Source organism: Anolis sagrei, chromosome 10, assembly GCF_037176765.1.
Source record: "Anolis sagrei isolate rAnoSag1 chromosome 10, rAnoSag1.mat, whole genome shotgun sequence".
Taxonomy (NCBI): Eukaryota; Metazoa; Chordata; class Lepidosauria; order Squamata; family Dactyloidae; genus Anolis; species Anolis sagrei.
This window is the reverse complement of record NC_090030.1, coordinates 15,575,695-15,595,808: the sequence shown is the minus strand read 5'-3', so window position 1 is coordinate 15,595,808 and position 20,114 is coordinate 15,575,695. Positions and strand designations below refer to the sequence as shown.

Genomic DNA, 20,114 nt, shown 5'->3' with positions numbered 1-20,114 from the left:
ATCATTTCGTTATTATTTCCGCATGTCTGGTGCAAGTTTTATAGTTGTTGTTTGTTTTATCAGTGAAAAAAAAATATAATTATCACACCAACAGTCAACAACAGAGGGAGAGGGAAGCTTCAGAAGTTCCCCCTGTCCCATTTGGAGGTTTTTTTAGTGTATTGCGCGGTCGCGTCCGCCATTAACGAATCGATTCGTAATTGTTTCGTAATTGTTTCGTAATTGTTTCGTAATTTCCGAAATTTCATAAATTTCGAACTTTTTTAAAGAAAAATTTCGGAATTCTTTTAAAAATCGAAACGCAAAAACCCCCTAAAAACGAATCGAGTTTAGAAACAAATTTTCCGTGCTTGCCCAGCCCCACTAATGAAGGTGGTCAGTTGAAACATTCACACCTAGCTCTAGCAGAGAAGAGCTCTTTGCCCCACCCCAGCCATTCCACAGATATATAAACCCATTGTCCTAATTCCAACAGACCTCACTACCTCTGAGGATGCTTGCCATAGATGCAGGTGAAACGTCAGGAGAAATGCCTCTAGAACATGGCCCTATAGCCCGAAAAAACCCACAAGAACCTATTAAGATAATTAAAATTAAAAACATTAAGATAATGCACGTACAACCATAGCATAGTCAACAAAAACATATATCATAGCACAGTCAATAAAAACATATATCTAACCATTCTAACTTTTCGAAACTTCCGAGACTTCCTAATCCTTTCTTAATGGTTTGAAAGTGTTATTTCCTGTTTTATTGGGTGGTCTTTACTTTGGAAGTAGTTGTTTTACTCCAGAAAAGTGGGGGGAGCGAAGGAAATTCATCAAGTCTGGTTTAAAATGGCTTCCCAGGCTTGAGACAGAAGTGGGGGAGAGGAAAGGGAGGAAATTTATCCACTCTGGTTTAAAACGGCTTCTCTGGCTTGAGCCGAGGCCAGGGACCAGAAACAGGGAAAAGCTAAATCATTTCTGACTCATTTACTCCTTCGTAAAGGAGCCCCCGGTGGTGCAGTGGATTAAACCCCTGTGCCGGCAGGTCGCACGTTCGAATCCGGGGAGAGGCGGATGAGCTCCCTCTATCAGCTCCAGCTCTTCATGCAGGGACATGAGAGAAGCCTCCCACAAGGATGATAAAAACATCAAATCATCCAAGCGTCCCCTGGGCAACGTCCTTGCAGATGGCCAATTCTCTCACACCAGAAACGACTTGCTCCTGACATGACAAAAAAAAGTCCTTCGTAACAGAAATGGTGGAAAAAACTTCGGAAGGGCAAAGTGACTTCTGGTTCCCTTAAAAACTTTGATATCACTTCAAAAAGCAAATCTTTCCGAATGTATTCCAAATTACGAAGATTTCGACCGAACCTAACCATGCCTATTATCTAATGGCGCTTTGGTGTTCCTATCCTCAATTAAATCAGTCTAATTTTTACCAATCCATCCTAAGCAGTGTCCCTCTTTATTCTGTCTTGAGGTAGAGAATTCTACAAGTTAATTATGCACTGCATGAAGAAGTAATTGCTTCTGGCCGCCCAGAACACATTGCAAATCAACTTTATTGGCTTTCAGCTTTTAAAAGGCATGCATAAATATTGGCTTTAAAAGTTGGCAAGTGAGTTTAGCCTGCCATCTTGAGCCACGATGGCTCAGTCATCTTGAGGTGAAAAGCTTCAATAAGCAGCCCAGGGGGGCAAAAAGCTGCCTGTTTTTTTATTTTCAGTTGTAAATGCTAATCTTATATTTGTTTCTCAATGACAAATGCCCAATGCCGACTGTTTTGGGAACCTGCCTCATAATGCGTCACACCAACATCTTTGGGTGCATCTACACTGTAGAATGAATGTAGTTTGACGTTATCTTTATCTTAACTGCAATGTCTCAATGCAATGGAATCACGGGAGTGGCATTAATTATACAGTGTAGGTCAGTGGTTCCCAACCTGTGGTCCATGGATCACCAATGGTCCACCAGAATGAAAATATGGTCCACGGCCTCACCTTTACTACACCTTTGTCTCAAAACCACGCAGCAAAGGGAGTGACTGGTCTTGCAAAACTCTCTTATAGTGCCAAGGCAATGGGGATGTCGGGAGGGAAGAGGCTGACTACACACGAAAGATTACTACTACCACATCAGCTCTAGATTGTTAAATATGGTTTTCTGTGGGCAAGCAGATGGCGACTACTGGGTGGCATATGTTCTGTATCAGAAACTAGAGCTGATGGGGTCTGTCCAATGCAGTTTTCTGAATTAGCACCCCAAATAGCCAAACGGAATCTAAAGTTGTCCAAAACCTGATTTGCAACCCTTTCGGTACTAATGTTGGAGCATGGTCCGTGGTCAAAAAAAGGTCGGGAAGCACTAGCATAGTTACTTACTTAGGCAATCCCTCGTAGCTCGAGAATGATGACTTTCCACATGTGGTGTCGTGGCAGTGGGTTCATAGGTGGCTGTGGAGCTCTATTCTTAATCTGCATGTTCTCCTGCAGTGTTTCCAGACAGAAGGCGGTCCCGGTCAGGGTTGGCTTCATGTGCCTTCTTCTTGGCACATTTCTCTCTTTCGCTCTCCATTTGTGCCTCTTTCAATTCTGCAGCACTGCTGGTCACAACTGACCTCCAGTTAGAGCACTTAAGGTGTAGATGCACCCATAGACAGGTGCACTTCTCGGCAATGCAGCTGTTAAAGCAGTGTTTTCCAACCTGTGTGCTGCAGCCGAGCAGGGGCCGCGAGAACAAAAATCTGGTCTGCAAACCTCATTCCTCTTTATTTATTTATCTTAATTAATTTCCACTCCTTTCCACAGAGCTGACCAGCCCCGCCCCTTTTAGTACTAATGTTGGAAAGTGGTCCCTGGTCAAAGTGGTCCCCGGTCAAGTGGTCCCCAGTCAAGTGGTCCCCGGTCAAAATGGTCCCTGGTCAAAATGGTCCCCAGTCATAATGGTCCATGGTCAAAGTGGTCCCTGGTCAAAGTGGTCCCTGGTCAAAGTGGTCCCTGGTCAAAGTGGTCCCTGGTCAAAGTGATCCCTGGTCAAAGTGGTCCCTGGTCAAAGTGGTCCCTGGTCAAAGTGGTCCTTGGTCAAGTGGGCCCTGATCAAATGGGTCCCTGGTCAAAATGGTCCCTAGTCAAAATGGTCCATGGTCAAAGTGGTCCCCACTCATGTAGTCCTTGATCAAAGTGGGCTCTGGTCAAAAAAGGTTGGGAACCACTGTGCTAAACAGATAAAGATTCCTAGGATGTCACCCTTAAAAATAGATTTTATATCCAGAGCCCTCGGTCTAAATGAAGAAATTTTGTCACTTTTAGTTGCTCCTCATCATTATTTTTTGCTTAATCTCAAAACCTTTCCAGCTTGCATGGGGAAAAATGTAAATTTCAATAAATTCTGATTTTGAAGGATCTAAAGCAAAAAAAGAAGAGAGATACAAATTAGTATTGCAAGCATACAAACTGATGAACAAAATGAGCAAAAAAAAAAAAAAGACCTGTAAGAGTTATAAATGCAAACAAAACTGAGACTTTGCAGTATATGTGAAACTCCGTTTTGAGACCAAAGCTGCTCTTGTCATCAAAGTCCCATGTTTCTCTTGCGGTCCTCATTCTGTCAGTCAAGGTTAGCATTTTCGAAATCCAGATGGTTTGCTTCCCAGTTTGTGGCCACACGGCAACATGAGCGCAGCCGTTGTCTCCTCTGTGCAATGCAATACCTCTCGCTCTGGGCACAGCAGACATGCTGCCGAACAGATTTTAGGTCAGGATGAGCCATATTACCATAATTGTAGGGTTGGACTCAATTGTGAGCAGGCAAAATGAAACAATTAGCCGGCTTGGATATCACACCAGCATTAGCATGCCTCTTGTAAGTCGGGGATAATGGTCATGTTCAAAAACCATCATCAAAAAAAGGGGGGAATGAGGGGCGGTTGCCTGATTTTTGATAATTGAGTCACTGTGCCAAATCCGGCGATGTTCAGAGAAATAACAGGCCAAAGGCGATGCTGCACCGCTCATACAATTAGTAGTTGCTTTAACAGAAGACACACCATCAAAACAAGATAACTATTGAGATCCTCCATCAAGAAAGGGAATATAATACAGGTTGCTGTGAGTTTCCCGGGCTGTCTGGCCATGTTCCAGAAGCATTCTCTCCTGACATTTCACCCACATCTATGGCAGGCAACCTCAGAGGTTGTGAGGTTTGTTGGAAACTAGGCAAATGTTGTTTATATATCTGTGGAAGGTCCAAAGTGGGAGAAATAATTCTTGTCTGCTTGAGGCAAGTGTGAATATTGCAATTGGCCACTTTGATTATCATTTAATTGCCTTGTATCTTCAAAGTCTGACTGATTACTACCTGGAGGAATAATATGTTGGAAAGAGCAACCTTCTACAATCCTCCTATACTAGTTATTTGTCTGGAGTTTTGGACACTTTGTTTTCTGAATGTGAATTTGCCTGCACATGACCCTCTATCCCAGTGTTTCTCAACCTGAGGTTTGCGACCCTTGGGATGATCATAAGGGGGTTTCGAGGAGTCACCAAAGACCATCACAAAACATATATTCCTGATGGTCTTAGGAACCCCTTTGGCAGAGAAAGCTGAATATCTCTCCACCTGTCCTTCTCTTCATTTTTGGAAAATCCTCCCACCAAAAGGGCTCCTCGGCTGTAAGCCAAGGGGAGGGCTGTTTCTGAGACTCCAAGAGAAGATAGGAGAGCAGGCATGCTTGGCGCATGGCAGTGTGGTGGCGAGGGAGAGCATGCGAGGCTGGAGGGAGGCTCACACCAGCAAGTCCCTTCAAGGTATGGGGTTTCTGTGGGAGAAGTTTGGCCAAATTCTATACTCTTTGATTGTAGTTGAACTATAAATCCCAGCAACTACAACTCCCAAATGTCAAGGTAGATTTTCCCCAAACTTCACCAGTGTTCACATTTGGGCACATTAAGTATTTGTTCCAAGTTTGATCCAGATCCATCATTGTTGGAGTCCACAGTGCTCTCTGGATGTAGGTGAACTACAACTCCAAAACTCAAGGTCAATGCCCACCAAACCCTTCCAGTATTTTCTGCCAAGTTTGGTTCAAGTCCATCGTTGGTGGAGTTCAGAATGCTCTTTAATTGTAGGTGAACTATAAATTCCAGCAACTACAACTCCCAAATGACAAAATCAATCCCCTCCCAGCCCCGCCAGTATTCAAATTTGGGCGTATCGGGTATTTGTGCCAAATTTGGTCCAGTGAATTAAAATACATCCTACATATCAGATATTTACATTACGATTCATAACAGTAGCAAAATGACAGTTTTGAAGTAGCAACGAAAATAGTGTTATGGTTGGGGTTCACCACAACATGAGGAACTGTTCTAAGTGGTTGCGGCATTAGGAAGGTTGGGAACCACTGCTCTATCCTCAACCACAGATTCAGACCCATGATTTCCTTGAGTTGGGGCATGCCCTTGGGGAGTGAGTTCCAGAATCGAGGGGCCACCACCGAAAAGGCTCTCTCCCACATCCCCACCAATCGCGCTTGCGATGGTGGTGGTCATGGACCCATGAATATGAGGGCATGGACCCATTCGCTGTTCATAGGAACTGTGATTTCATAAAGCCATTCTCATGTGTGTGTTTTTTTCAGGTGATGGTGGGTATGCCAAAGATGCAAAGCTGAAAGCTCCCTCTTCCCTTGCCGTGTCTCCGGACGGCACCTTGTACATCGCTGACCTTGGTAACATCCGTATCCGTGCTGTCAGTCGGAATAAGGCTCATCTCAGCGACATGAATATTTATGAGATTGCCTCCCCAGCGGACCAAGAACTATATCAGTTCACCAGCAACGGGACTCATCTGCACACTCTCAACCTCATCACGAGGGACTTTATATTCAACTTCACCTACAACGGGGAAGGCGATCTCACCACTGTTACGAACAGCAATGGGAACTCGGTCCACATCCGCAGAGATGCCAGCGGCTTGCCTCTCTGGCTGCTGGTACCTGGTGGCCAGGTGTACTGGCTGACCATAAGCAGCAATGGGATTCTCAAAAGAGTGTATACCCAAGGCTACAACTTAGCCCTCATGACCTATCCTGGCACCACGGGTCTTCTGGCAACCAAAAGTAATGAGTACGGATGGACAACAGTTTACGAGTAAGTGTCTTTCAACCTCTATACAGTATGACTTCTATATCCAAAGTTTAATTTCCCCATGCTTAACAAAGTATGTCACCTCTAAGCATTTTCTAGGTCCTCCAGTGCCACTCTATGGCAGTTAAAGCGGAATAATTGTGCTACAGCAGCGTAGTGTGATAAGGTCCCCATGGGAGATGGGATTCCAAACTTTTGCTTCTGTGATTTGTGAGCATTTGCTTCTCCAGCCTCTATCTTTCTCCAACATATAACCTTGGGCAAAAATGTACTGCATCCCTAATCCTAGCAGAGAACCTAAAAAATAATTAGTCATGACCGACTCTGGGGGCGTGGTGCTCATCTCCATTCTAGGCCGAAGAGCCGGCATTGTCCGTAGACGCCTCCAAGGTCCTATGGCCAGCATGACTGCATGGAGCACTGTTACCTTCCCACCGGAGTGGTACCTATTGATCTACTCATATTTGCATGTTTTCAAACTGCTAGGTTTGCGGAAGCTGGGGCCAACAGTGGAAGTTCACCCTACTCCACAGATTCAAACCGCCGACCTGTTGGTCAGCAAGTTCAGCAACTCAGCGGTTTAACCTGCTACGCCACCAGAGGCTCCAAGAAACCCAAAGAGCTCCCTAAAGAGCCATGTCCAGTCCATCAGAAAGCATTGAGCTAAATGTGCCCAGAACCCACAAAAAAAGTTATTATGTTTCTTCAGTCCCATGCAAACCCTCCTCTGTTTGATATCTTTAAATATATTTCAGTGATCCATAGAAATCCATATATGCTACTGCATTCATGGCAGGTAATTCAGCCATTGATATATTTGGGTTATGGGATAGCAAGTTCTCTTGTTGCACTATAACTCCCCTTTAATCTCCATGGCTACGGTCCATCAGAATCCTGCGGTTTATAATGCTGGGATTGTTGGAAATAGCAATCTTCTCAAGCCTCCACTAGTTATTTGTTATGTATATAATTGATTGCTGTATTGTATATGTGTATACTGGTTTGCAGTTTTCTTTAAGCTCTTTGTTGTGGGAGTGGCTGCAGACCATGTGATCAGAACTGGGCTTGTTCAGGGCTGAGACTCCATTTTAGAACAGTTTGCTTTAGACTTCAGTGGAGATGAATGCCTTTAGACTTCAGTAAGAGCAGTGTTTGCTTTCAGACTTAAGTCAGTGTTCCACTTAGAGACTTCAGTAGAGACAGATGCATGCTTTTAGAAGTTAATTGAAACAGACTAGACAGAGACTCTATTATTAGACTCTCAGAACAGAGAGATGCTTTGTACCAGGCATGGGCAAACGTGGGCCCTCCAGGTGTTTTGGACTTCAACTCTCACAATTCCTAACAGTCTCAGGCCCCTTCCTTTTCCCCCTCAGCCGCTTAAGCTGAGGCCATTTGGAATTGTGAGAGTTGTAGTCCAAAATGCCTGAAGGGCCCAAGTTTGCCTATGTCTGCTTTAGATTATAGACTATTGATTCTAAGAATGAAGCCCTACATAGGGAAACTACTTAAAATCCTATTGTAACTGGATTGATATGCCAAGTGCCTGTATGCTGAATATATGAAGTTTGTGAGTAAACCAACTCTGTTAGTTTTAAAGAAAATTGTTTATTTTGTCTCGAGAGCATGATTTAAAGGCAAATATATTTTAAGAGAGAGTAGATGTTTTTTGGTCAACTAAAAAGGACACAATTATTAAAACTAAAAAAATAAAAAATAAAAAGACAATTATGCTAGGGAAAATGGAAGGAAAAAGGAAGAGGAGCAAGATGGATGGATGGCATCCTTGAAGTGACTGGATTGACCTTGAAGGATCTGGGGGTGGTGATGGCTGACAGGGAGCTCTGGCATGGACTCACGAAGAGTCGGAAACAACTGAACGAATGAACAACAAGAAAAAACACTTCTGAAACTCTGCTGAATGTGTGTGTGTGTGTGTGTGTGTGTGTGTTTGGCATTGGCATATCTTTGTCCCTAACAGTTCAAAGACATACCTAAGTACATCAGTTTAACAACTGAGAAACCTAGTTGCCTTTCATGAATGCTTGTAAATGCCATTTTCCCAAAGGGTTATGACTCTTAACAGGTCATGCTTTTTTACCAAGACAATATGTCATCATTTTTCAAAAAAAAATATTATGACTTCTAACAACTTCTAAAGATCATAAAATCTCCAAAAAACATTCTAGAGATTTCCATTTTCCAAAAGGTTGTGTGACCAGTGGTTTTCCAAAAGGGATATGTTTAGAATTTCCTACCAAAAAGCTGTAGCACCTTGCCAAACTACAAATCCCAGTTACAGTGGAGTCACAGTGCTACGATTGTATCATGTCAAGGAGATCCAAGTTTGCTCTCATTCCATCAGTATATTAATTTGCAAATTATCTATATCGGAATCCACACAAAGGTTCCCATTTAAGGTTTCTTTTTTAAGTTATCCCAAACTATGCATTTCTCAAAGGTGCTATGCGATATCTTTGCATCTGTATTTTACCCAAGGCTGGCCGAACTCCCCCATTTTTCCAGTCAATCCATTTCTTCCGATTGCTCACAGCCCATCATCTCCCTAAGCTTGCCATGAGAACTGGGATTGTGCCGAAGCAAGAAAATCAATGAAAGATGTCAGATTTGTTTCAAGCTGTCTGCTCAATTTATGGCCTGGGGTTCAGTGAATTGTACTGTTGTCCTTAGCGTACGGGGTGTGCAGATGCAACTGAAGGCTAAAGCTTGGAAAGTTACTTTTTAATTCTAGTTCCAAGGTCCCCAAGCTAGTTAGCTGCTCTTAGTTTTTTCAGTTTTTTCAACCACTGGAGCACTATTTGAAGCTTATCCCGAAACACTATTGATTTGTTTAGTGTTTGATTACAAATTAATTCTACTTTTTCCCAAAAAGGATGGCAAGCATGATTGCATATTCACTATTTTTTTCCTTTAGCTTCTTTCTCTCATTCCACTTTCATGCACATACACCAATGTACACAAACATTACGTTATCTTGATTTGAGGGTGCATCTCCACAGTAGAAATAATGTGGTTTGGCACTATGTTTACCTGCCAAGTTCCCTGATCTACAAGAAGCACTTCCTGAATATCAAGCAAAAAGTGGGTGCAGAAACAATATCATACGAAAGCTGACTGGCACAACCTGGGGATCACAATCAGACACAGTGAAGACATCTGCCCTTGCGCTATGCTACTCTGCTGCTGAGTAGGCATGCCCAGTGTGGAACACATTTCACCACACTAAAACAGTGGATGTGGCTCTTAATGAGACATGTCGCATTATCACAGGGTGTCTGCGCCCTACACCACTGGAGAAATTACACTGGAGAAATTACACTGTCTAGCCGGTATTGCACCACCTGACATCCGCCGGGAAGTAGCAGCCAATAGTGAAAGGACCAAGGCAGAGACATCTCCAGCTCATCCCCTGTTTGGGTATCAGCCAGCACGTCAACAACTTAAATCAAGAAATAGTTTTCTAAGATCTACAGAGACACTCGCTGGAACACCCCAGCAAGCGAGAGTCCAAAAATGGCAGGCTCAAACCAAGAGCTTCAATCAATGGCTGATACCAAATGAGAGACTCCCCCCTGGGCACACAGAAAACTGGGCAACTTGGAAGGTGCTGAACAGATTGCGCTCTGGCACCACGAGATGCAGAGCCAACCATAAGAAATGGGTCCACAAAGTGGAATCCACAACATGCAAGTGGGGAGAAGAGCAAACCACAGACCACCTGCTGCAATGCACCCTGAGCCCTGCCACATGCACAATGGAGGACCTTCTTGCGGCAACACCAGAGACACTCCAAGCAGCCAGATACAGGTCAAAGGACATTTAATCAACTACCAAGCTTGCAAACTCTGTGTTTTTGTATGTTTGTTTGTTCTGTTTAAAAATGTCATACAACTGTTTGGTTGCCTGACACGATAAATAAATAAAAAATAAACCTGCCATAGTTCAATGCTATAGAATCCTGGGAGTTGTAGTTTGGTAAGGCACCAGTACTCTTTTGCAAGGAAGGCTTGAAATTCCACAACATTGCTCCATTGTAGATAAAGTGGAGTCAAACTTGTGGCGGAATGAAAATCACATGTAGTTCACGTGTTTACCAATCCACACACTGTCTTGCTAGAGAAAAGACATGTCACGCAGATGATCAGTAAAGAATAAGGTGTTTACTCTTTGTTATGCAGAGCAACATATATACAGTCATGAGAACAGTTGCATTAACTCACCCAATTTCCTTTGAGAGATTCAAATGGTCCTTGGTGTCCATGTGAAAGATATTCTTCCCGCAGCCAAGAAGGAAAAATACACAACTGTGTTGGCAAGCTACTGCACAGAAAACATAAACCTTTATTATTTGTTTGTTTATTTATTTAATTACTACATTTATATACCGGCCCTCTCAGCCCGCAGGCGACTCAAGGCGGTTTACAGTCAGTATCAAAGACATAAAATACAAATAAAAACAGTTAATTTAAGTATAAAACCAAGTAAAACAATCAATATCAATAAAAAACATACCGTATATACTCGAGTATAAGCCAACCCGAATATAAACCGATGCACCTAATTTTACCACAAAAAACTGGGAAAAGGCATTGACTCGAGTATAAATCGAGGGTGGAAAATGCAGTAGCTATGGGTCAATTTCAAAATAAAAATAGATACCAATAAAATTACATTAACTGAGGCATCAGTAGGTTCAATGTTTTTGAATCTATATAAATAAAAATGTAATGTTCATTTGCAGGATTAACATAACTCAAAAACCACTGGATGAATTGACACCAAATTTGGATACAATAGAAATATCAGGCCAGCGAGTGATGATCACGCATAAAAACACTGGAAAAAACAGCAAAAGAGACTTTAAAAGCCAAAAAACCAAAAAAAATTACAATGCATGCGCAAAACCACATATACACGCAAACACACATATACACCAATGTATACACACATATGAGGAGCCCCCGGTGGCGCAGTGGGTTAAAGCACTGAGCTGCTGAGCTTGTTGATCGAAAGGTCGCAGGTTCGATTCTGGGGAGCGGCGTGAGCTTCCACTGTCAGCCCTAGCTTCTGCCAACCTAGCAGTTCGAAAACATGCAAATGTGAGTAGATCAATAGGTACCGCTCCGGCGGGAAGGTAACAACGCTCCATGCAGTCATGCTGGCCACATGATCTTGGAGGTATCTACAGACAACGCTGGCCCTTCGGCTTAGAAATGGAGATGAGCACCACCCCCCAGAGTCAGACATGACTGGACTTAAGGTCAGGGGACAACCTTTACCTATACACACATATATACACACACAAAGCACATATACACAGACTGGGCCACAGCAACAAGTGACAGGGGATATCTAGTGTTTATATAAAACTGTAATTTAAGATAAGACAGTCCAATTCTGATTAAACCATTCTAGCCTTCTTCATTGTCAATGTGATAATGTATCCTTCTAATAATAAGTAATAGAGCAAAATAATAAATGTAATAATACGAGTAGAGTAAAATAATAAATGTAATAAAATAACAATAATAACAGAGTAAAATAATAAATAACGTTGACTCGAGTATAAGCCGAGGGGAACTTTTTCAGCCTAAAAAAAGGGCTGAAATACTAGGCTTATACTCGAGTATATACAGTACTTAAAATCCTAAAACTGGATTGATATGCCAAGTGCCTGTATGCTGAATATATGAAGTTTGTGAGTAAACCAACTCTTAGTTTTGAAGAAGACTGTTTATTTTTTCTCTTGAGAGCATGATTTAAAGGGAGGAGACCCCGGTGGCGCAGTGGGTTAAACTCCTGTGCCGGCAGGACTGAAGACTGACAGGTCGCAGGTTCGAATCCGGGGAGGGGCGGATGAGCTCCCTCTATCAGCTCCAGCTCCTCATGCGGGGACATGAGAGAAGCCTCCCACAAGGATGATAAAAACATCCTAGTTAAAAGCGTTATCCAATAGTGCTTTCTCCTAGTTAAAAGCATTATCGAATGTAACTGTTGCCATAATTCCCAGGCTCAGCTAGCTGCTGGGTGCAGCCCAACTAATCAGCTTTGTGTTTTGCATTTTTCAGTTTTTTTCACTCACCAACTGATCTTTACATCCTGCAACAAAACTGCATTCTTTCCTGCAATGTAGACACACTATTCTATTTGCCAGGGCAATACTATCCCTGGCCCTGAGATTTGGGGGCCAAAAATAGAATGTGGTTCAGTTCAAACTACATTATATGGCAATGTAGATCCAGGCATAGTTTGGAGTGGACAGATCTTAATATACAAGAATGGCTTTTAACAGCAGAATGTCCTCTAACAGTCCTTCAAGCAGACGGTTCATTCTGCAAAGCAGAGAACATGGCCATCTAGTGTTCATCGGATGGAAAGATTATTTGACAATATTTGAATACTAAACCCAATAGAAAATGTGTGTCTCGGGTATCAGTGAGCCCTCAAAGAAATGCATCATCTTGTTTTGAGGCTTACTCTGAGCAAAATATAATTGCATGCAGTTTGCGACTTTGTAAAATATGCACAACATTTTCGGCACATCAAGTAAAATGTGTGCAGAAAAAGGTGGTGTTCTGTGCAGAATATGAGATATCCAGATTTCTGCACAGAAAATTCCATTTTGCAAATTTAGCATTTTTGTACAAAAAAGCCTCACATAATGCATTCCCCCAGAATGAATCCCAAACTGCAATTGCCGATAGTTCTCCAAAACTGCAATATTTGAAAACTTCCTTATGGTGGGGAGAAAAAAATAGTACCATTATCGAGCCTTCCAAGATTTACATCTCAAGGATTGGGATCCTATCCATGATTCTCACTGCATTGTGGAGCTTTGCAGTTCTTTTAAGAAAGAAAATGTCCAAAATGAATAAATGTTGTATTTACTGAGCAAGTAGCTACACGTCCTTTGTGTCTTTCCTGGAGAAACAGTGACCTCTAGTGCTCATTCTGATACATTGCACCACAGTTAATGCACCAAACCTTGGAATTCACACCAGATTTGTTCATTATTTTTATTTGTGTTTTATACACCAGAATTTTTACACAGCTGTCCTCCACCTTTCCAACAAGCAGACCGAGCTGGCCTGTAAAGCAAAACATAAACAATACCTATGAAAACATATTTGAATAGGAACAACTGGATTTAAAACTGTATAAATACGAATTGCATCCCTGTATGAGGCAGTTTAAAATGTCTGAAGACTTTCTGCTGCAATTCCATATAAGTTCACTGTGCCTCATTGAGCTCAGTGAGCCCTGTGCCTGAAGACACATTTGTTCAGGCTATATGGCCATGGTCTAGAGGCATTCTCTCCTGACGTTTTGCATGCATCTGGAGTCCTTTGTCCCACCCTGGTCATTCCACAGATATATAAACCCTTTTTCCTAGTTCCAACAGACCTCACTACCTCTGAGGATGCTTGCCATAGATGCCGGAGAAATGTCAGGAGAGAATGCCTCTAGAACATGGCCATATAGCCCGAAAAAACCTACAACAACCCAGTGATTCCAGCCATGAAAGCCTTCGACAATACAATAATAATAATAATAATAATAATAACAACAACAGCACTTTATTTATATTCCACCCTTGTCCTCAAGAGGACTCAGAGCGGATTACAACCTCTACACAAACACGGGCAAACATTCAATGCCCTGTTACAAATGGAAATACAGTGAAATGGAAATACACAGATAAAGACAAAGGCTTCTCCTTTCATTTCCGGCTCTGGCATTAGGGGAGGTCCTTTTCTCCATTTTCAAGCCGAAGAGCCTGCATTGCCATAAATACTTCCTGGCCTTATGACTGGCAAGATTGCTTGGAACATCTCTTTGCCTTTTCCCACTGAAGCAGTATCTATTTATGGGTTGTTGTAGGTTTTTCCGGGCTATATGGCCATGTTCTGGAGGCAATTTTTCTCCTGGCGTTTCGCCTGCATCTATGGCAAGCATCCTCTGAGGATGCTTGCCATAGATGCAGGCGAAACGTCAGGAGAAAAATTGCCTCCAGAACATGGCCATATAGCCCGGAAAAACCTACAACAACCCATGGATTCTGGCCATGAAAGCCTTCGACAATACAGTATCTATTTATCTACCCACATTTGCATGTTTTCGAACTGCTAGGTTGGCAGGAGCTAGGGCTGACAGCAGGAGCTCACCCTGTCTCACAGATTCAAACTGCCAACCTTCAGGCCAGCAGTTCAGCAGCACAAGAGTTTAACTCATTGTGTCACCATGACCCCATTCATTTTTTTCAATGTTTTATTAAAATAGTGGTAAGCACTTGAGGTATGTCTACACAATAGAATTAATACAATTCGACACCATTATTCGATGATATAGAATCAAAGCAATTGCAGTTCATGAGGCAGCAACACTCTTTGTCAGAGAAGGTGAATGCCCTTGTCAAACTACAACTCGCAAGATTCCTTAGCAGTGAGCCGCGGCAGTTAAAGTGGTGTCAAACTGCTTTAATTCTACAGTTTTGACTCACTCTAGAAGTGAGTAGCTTACATATGTTGTTAGACTCGAGCAACAGGAGTAGGTTCACCAAAATATGTGTGCATCACTCTGCAATCTAAACATACTTGTTTCTCCTTTCATTTTGCACTTGTTTCTTATGAACCTTTTTACTGTTTTCCAGATATGACTCTGATGGTCATTTAACCAATGCAACTTTCCCGACTGGCGAAGTCAGCAGCTTCCATAGTGATATAGAAAAACTGATGATGGTGGAAATGGACACATCAAACAAGGAAAATGTGGTCACGGCGACCAACTTTTCAGCTACCTCTACTATTTACACATTAAAACAAGGTAGTTAAAGTACATCTGTTCTTTCAGTCTTTGATTATTATTATTTGCATTGATTTTTTGCACACATGTCATAAAGTCTCCATTCTCTGAGGCTTATGATCAAAATACAAAATTGCAAAACACTTTTGTCCAAGATCCTAGAAGGATGGAGTATGTGTGTGTGTGCCTACATATACAATATTTTTTTCTCATGTTGCATTTTAACATGTTAAAATGGTTCAGTAGTGTAATGTATGTTAAATGCTTCAATACACATAAACACATGGAGTATGAGTACTGAACTCGGTTCCTCTCTGTATCTTCGGCTACTCTCCAATACTCGTACTCCATGACTAAGTTTTTCAAAACTCATGGAGAAGCAGATTGGGAAGACAAGATAACCCACCCACCCACCTCCCTTCCCCACTCTCCCAACTTTCCCACCCCTCATTTTCCCCTCTATGTGCTCCTTCTGTGTAGGTAACCCTCTACCCTTCCCCAATCACAAGCCCCCCTTCTCTCCCCAATCCCTGTTTCTGACCCCCCCCCCCTTGTTTCTGTATACTTAGAAAAGGAATCAATAAAAATTTAATAATTAAAAAAACACATAAACACATACGCATAGATACAGATATTAGAGTTGTGCGTGAATCCATTTTCCTTCGTTATATCCATTCTTTTGTTACTTTCGTTACATTTGGGAACACGTAACAGGAAGCTCTCTCCCGGTACAAAAATCAACCCAACACTAAAGCAAGCAGGAGCTAATCTCAGCTCCTCACCTGCTTTTCACGAGCAGTCTCCTTTTCTTAGAGTGCACTATAGCTTGTAGGCCCAGAAAGCATGTGCGATTGCGTGCAGCCATGCGCCTCCTCTGGAATAAGAGATCTTGCCTCCTTGCCTTGGAAAGTGTATCTGGTGATCTGGGAAATAAAGTAATGAGAAAGTGTTCGTTTCTAATATATGTAATGTCTTTATGCTTGTGAGTAAACATTTCTTGCTGTTTCTTTATCAGTGTTGATGTGGAGATTGTCTGGTTTGCCTACTCTGGAATATGCAACAGATAATTTTCCTTCTTTAGGGGTCCCTTTCAAATCTATGATACTATATCTCTAGAGGTGTGTGTGAATCATATGTATCTATCTATATCTATAGCTGGATGGCTCTTTGTCAGGAGGGCTTTGATTACGTTTTCTTGCCCTGGTGAAGGGAGCTGGACTGGATGGCCTTAAGTATTTTCTGTTGGTCAGGGGGGTTCTGTGTGGGAAGTTTGCCCCAGTTCTGTCGTTGGTGGGGTTCAGCACATTCTTTGATTGTAGGTGAACTATAAATCCCAGTAATTACAACTCCCAAATATCAAGGTCTGTTTCTCCCAAACTCCATCTGTGTTCATATTTCGGCGTATTGAGTACTTGTGCCAAGTTTGGTCCAGATCCATCATTGTTTGAGTCCACAGTGCTCTCTGGATGTAGGTGAACTACAACTCCCAAACTCAAGGTCAATGCCCACCAAACCTTTCCAGTATTTTCTGTTGGTCATGGGAGTTCTGTGTGCCACGTTTGGTTCAATTCCGTCGTTGGTGGAGTTCAGAATGCTCTTTGATTTGTAGGTGAACTATAAATCCTCGCAACTACAACTCCTAAATGACAAAAGCATTTTTTTCAGTGATGGTCACTCCTTGGGTTAGTAGGTGTCTTGTGGCCAAATTTGGTGGCAATTCGTCCAGTGGTTTTTGAGTTATGTTAATTCCACAAACGAACATTACATTTTTATTTATATAGACTAGCTGTACCCGCCACGCGTTGCTGTAGCCAATCTTCCCTCCCTCTTTCTCTCCTTCTTTCTTTCTCTCTCTCCTTCGTTCCCTCCCTCTTTCCTTCCTTCCCTCTTTTTTTCCCTTTTTCTTTCTTCCTTCTCTACCTGTTTCTTTCCTCCCTTCCTTTGCTCTTTGGTTCCATCCTCCCTTGTCTCTTTCTTTCCTTCCCTCCCTCTTTCTCTCTTTCATTCCTTCTCTCCTTCCTTCCTTCCCTCTCTCTTTCCTTCCTTCTTTCACTTTTTTATTTCTTTCTCTCCTTCCTTCCTTTTCTACCTTTCCTTCCTCCCTTCCTTCCCTTTCTCTTCTTCCTTCTCTCCTTCCTCCTTTCTGTTTATATGTGTTTTGTGTGTATATATATGCATATATGTGTGTATATATTTCTGTATATGTGTATATATGTGTGTTTGCATGTATATATGTGGTTTTGCGCCAGCGTTGTAATGTGTTCTTGGGGTTTTTTGGCTTTTTAAGTCCCTTCTGCTGTGTTTTTCGGCATGGAGATTACTCTGAATACGGAGCACTTGTTGGCCTGATATGTGTCTTGTGCCCAAATTTGGTGTCAATTCGTCCAGTGGTTTTTGAGTTATGTTAATCCCACAATCGAACATTGCATTTTTATTTATATAGATTGAACCAGTCTTTGCTCTGATATTAGTTTGCTGCAGATTAAATTCTTTGAAGGACTTTTTCCATTTCCAATATTGTATCAGACAGACTGCGGACTTGAAGAGTTAACCTTTTGAAATGTCTTGGAAAGTAGAAGAACTTTATTCAAGGTGCCGAGCCTTCCTTGAATATAAATAAATGCAGTGCTGTGGATAAAACAGCGGTGCCATTGTATGCTTTGAAACCCCTACGGACTTCACATAATGAAGCGGTGCAGGAATTGGCAATACCTCCTCCTGTTTGAACTATGGATAAATGCAACCTTTGCCCGCCTAACATTTGCTTCCTAAAGCTGGAGAACTGAACTCCTCTCACCTTTTCTGTTTTGTTTTGTTGCTGACAGACAACACTCAGAATATCTATCGGGTCAGTCCAGATGGGTCGCTGAGGGTCACCTTCGCCAGCGGCATGGAGATTACTCTGAATACGGAGCCGCACATCCTGGCCGGCGTTTTCAACCCCACCTTGGGGAAATGCAACATCTCTCTACCTGGGGAACACAATTCCAACCTTATCGAGTGGAGACAAAGGAAGGAGCAGACCAAAGGCAGTATCTCAGCATTTGAAAGGAGGCTACGGGTGAGGTTTCGTGGCTCTATGTAAATTACAGCATTCATTTAAAAAGCAGAAATTATTCTTGTTACCATCGCTAAAAATATAGCAATGCTCAGAGTAAACAGACAACTGTCTCAATTGCTTTTCAATGTATCGGAAACGATATTTGAAACCCTACATAGTTTAGGGCAGTGGTTTCCAACCTGTGGTCCATGGACCACAAGTGGTCCGTATTAACTAAAATATGGTCCATGGCCTCAGTGTTACTACACCATTGCACCATTCCCCCTGACATCAAGTCTAGTCATGTCCAACTCTGGGGGTTGGTGCTCATCATCATTTCTAAGCCATTTCTAAGCCAAAGAGTCAGTGTTGTCCATAGCCACCTCCAAGGTCATGTGGCCAGCATGACTGCATGGCGCACCATTACCTTCCCACAGAAGAGGTACCTATTGATCTACCCACATTTGCATGTTTTCGATCTGCTAGGCTGGCATGGGTAATACAAATAAATGAAGAAGAAAATTTGAAAATATGACATTATTATTATTAGTAGTAGTAGTAGTAGTAGTAGTAGTAGTAGGTAAAGGTTTCCCCCTCACATCAAGTCTAGTCGTGTCCAACTCTGGGGGTTGGTGCTCATCTCCATTTCTAAGCCGTTTCTAAGCCAAAGAGCCAGCATTGTCCATAGCCACCTCCAAGGTCATGTGGCCAGCATGACTGCATGGCGCACCATTACCTTCCCGCAGAAGAGGTACCTATTGATCTACTCACATTTGCATGTTTTCGAACTGCTAGGCTGGCATGGGCCATACAAATAAATGAAGAAGAAATTTTGAAAATATGACATTATTATTATTATTATTAGTAGTAGTAGTAGTAGTAGTAATAGTAGTAGTAGGTAAAGGTAAAGGTTTCCCCCTGACATCAAGTCTAGTCCTGTCCAGTCTGGGGGTTGGTGCTCATCTCCATTTCTAAGCCATTTCGAAGCCAAAGAGCCAGCGTTGTCCATAGCCACCTCCAAGGTCATATGGCCAGCATGACTGCATGGCACACCATTACATTCCCACAGAAGAGGTACCTGTTGATCTACTCAGCTGACATTAAGTCCCCTGACATTAAGTCCAGTTGTGTCCGACTGGGAGTTGGTGGTCATCTCCATTTCTAAGTTGAGCCGGCGTTGACCGTAGACGCCTCCAAGATCATATGGCCAGCATGACAGCATGGAACACCATTACCTTCCCACAGAAGAGGTATCTGTTGATCTACTCTGCTAACATTAAGTCCCCTGACATTAAGCCCAGTCGTGTCCGACTCTGGGGGTTGGTGGTCATTTCCATTTCTAAGTCACGGAGCCAGCATTGTCCTTAGATATCTCCAAGGTCATGTGGCAGGCATGACTACATGGAGCGTCGTTAGTAGTAGTATTAGTACTATATTTATACTCTGTTTTTTGTCTACACAAGGAAACTCAAAGCAGCTAGGAAGGGTCTTTGGCGTAATAATAATGTTGATGGGGCAATGGAAGGAGATGTTTGGAATTCTTTTGTGACTCAAGCCAAATAACAATTTGTTACTACCTCTGAGGATGCTTGCCATAGATGCAGGTGAAACGTCAGGAGAGAATGCCTCTAGAACATGGCCATATAGCCCGAAAAAACCTACAACAACCCAACAATTTGTGATCTTGTAAAGTAGTTGTAGTTTCAGAGCCCAGAGAGAGAGAAAAATCTTGGCATCTCCACTTCTATTATTTGCACACATGGGACTGTTACCATCACATCCAATTCATTCTTATGGCTTACATTTAACGGGAGTATTAATGAATCCCTGTGGCAGGTGGTCAATATTTTTCTGTTTAATTAACAGACTTGAGTTTAAGATCCAAGCCTGTCAATAGCTTGCTGGAAAAAATGCTTTAGAAAATCTGTTTTCCATTTGACAGAACGGCTCCTTGGAGACGCCTTGATGAGTACAGTGAATGGTTAGCGTTCAAGGTAATGGTCTCAAATAATGACCCACGTCTGCGGTGATTATTGTAGACCTTTCAAAACCTGTCTGGAAAAGGGAGTGTGGAAATTTCCAACTTTACTTACCTCCCTCGTCTCCCGT

At 42.4% G+C, this 20,114-nt stretch overlaps 1 protein-coding gene across 10 annotated transcripts in view; it reads left to right on the top strand.

The window, feature by feature from the left end:
• TENM1 (teneurin transmembrane protein 1) overlaps nt 1–20,114 on the top strand; it is a 453,498-nt gene that overhangs the window by 402,925 nt on the left and 30,459 nt on the right. For all 10 annotated transcript variants that reach the window (XM_067471568.1, XM_067471566.1, XM_067471567.1 and 7 more), the window contains 3 exons: nt 5,635–6,145; nt 14,814–14,986; nt 17,791–18,026. In XM_067471568.1, the coding sequence (XP_067327669.1) occupies nt 5,635–6,145; nt 14,814–14,986; nt 17,791–18,026 (920 nt within the window). The remainder of the gene's footprint in view (nt 1–5,634; nt 6,146–14,813; nt 14,987–17,790; nt 18,027–20,114) is intronic.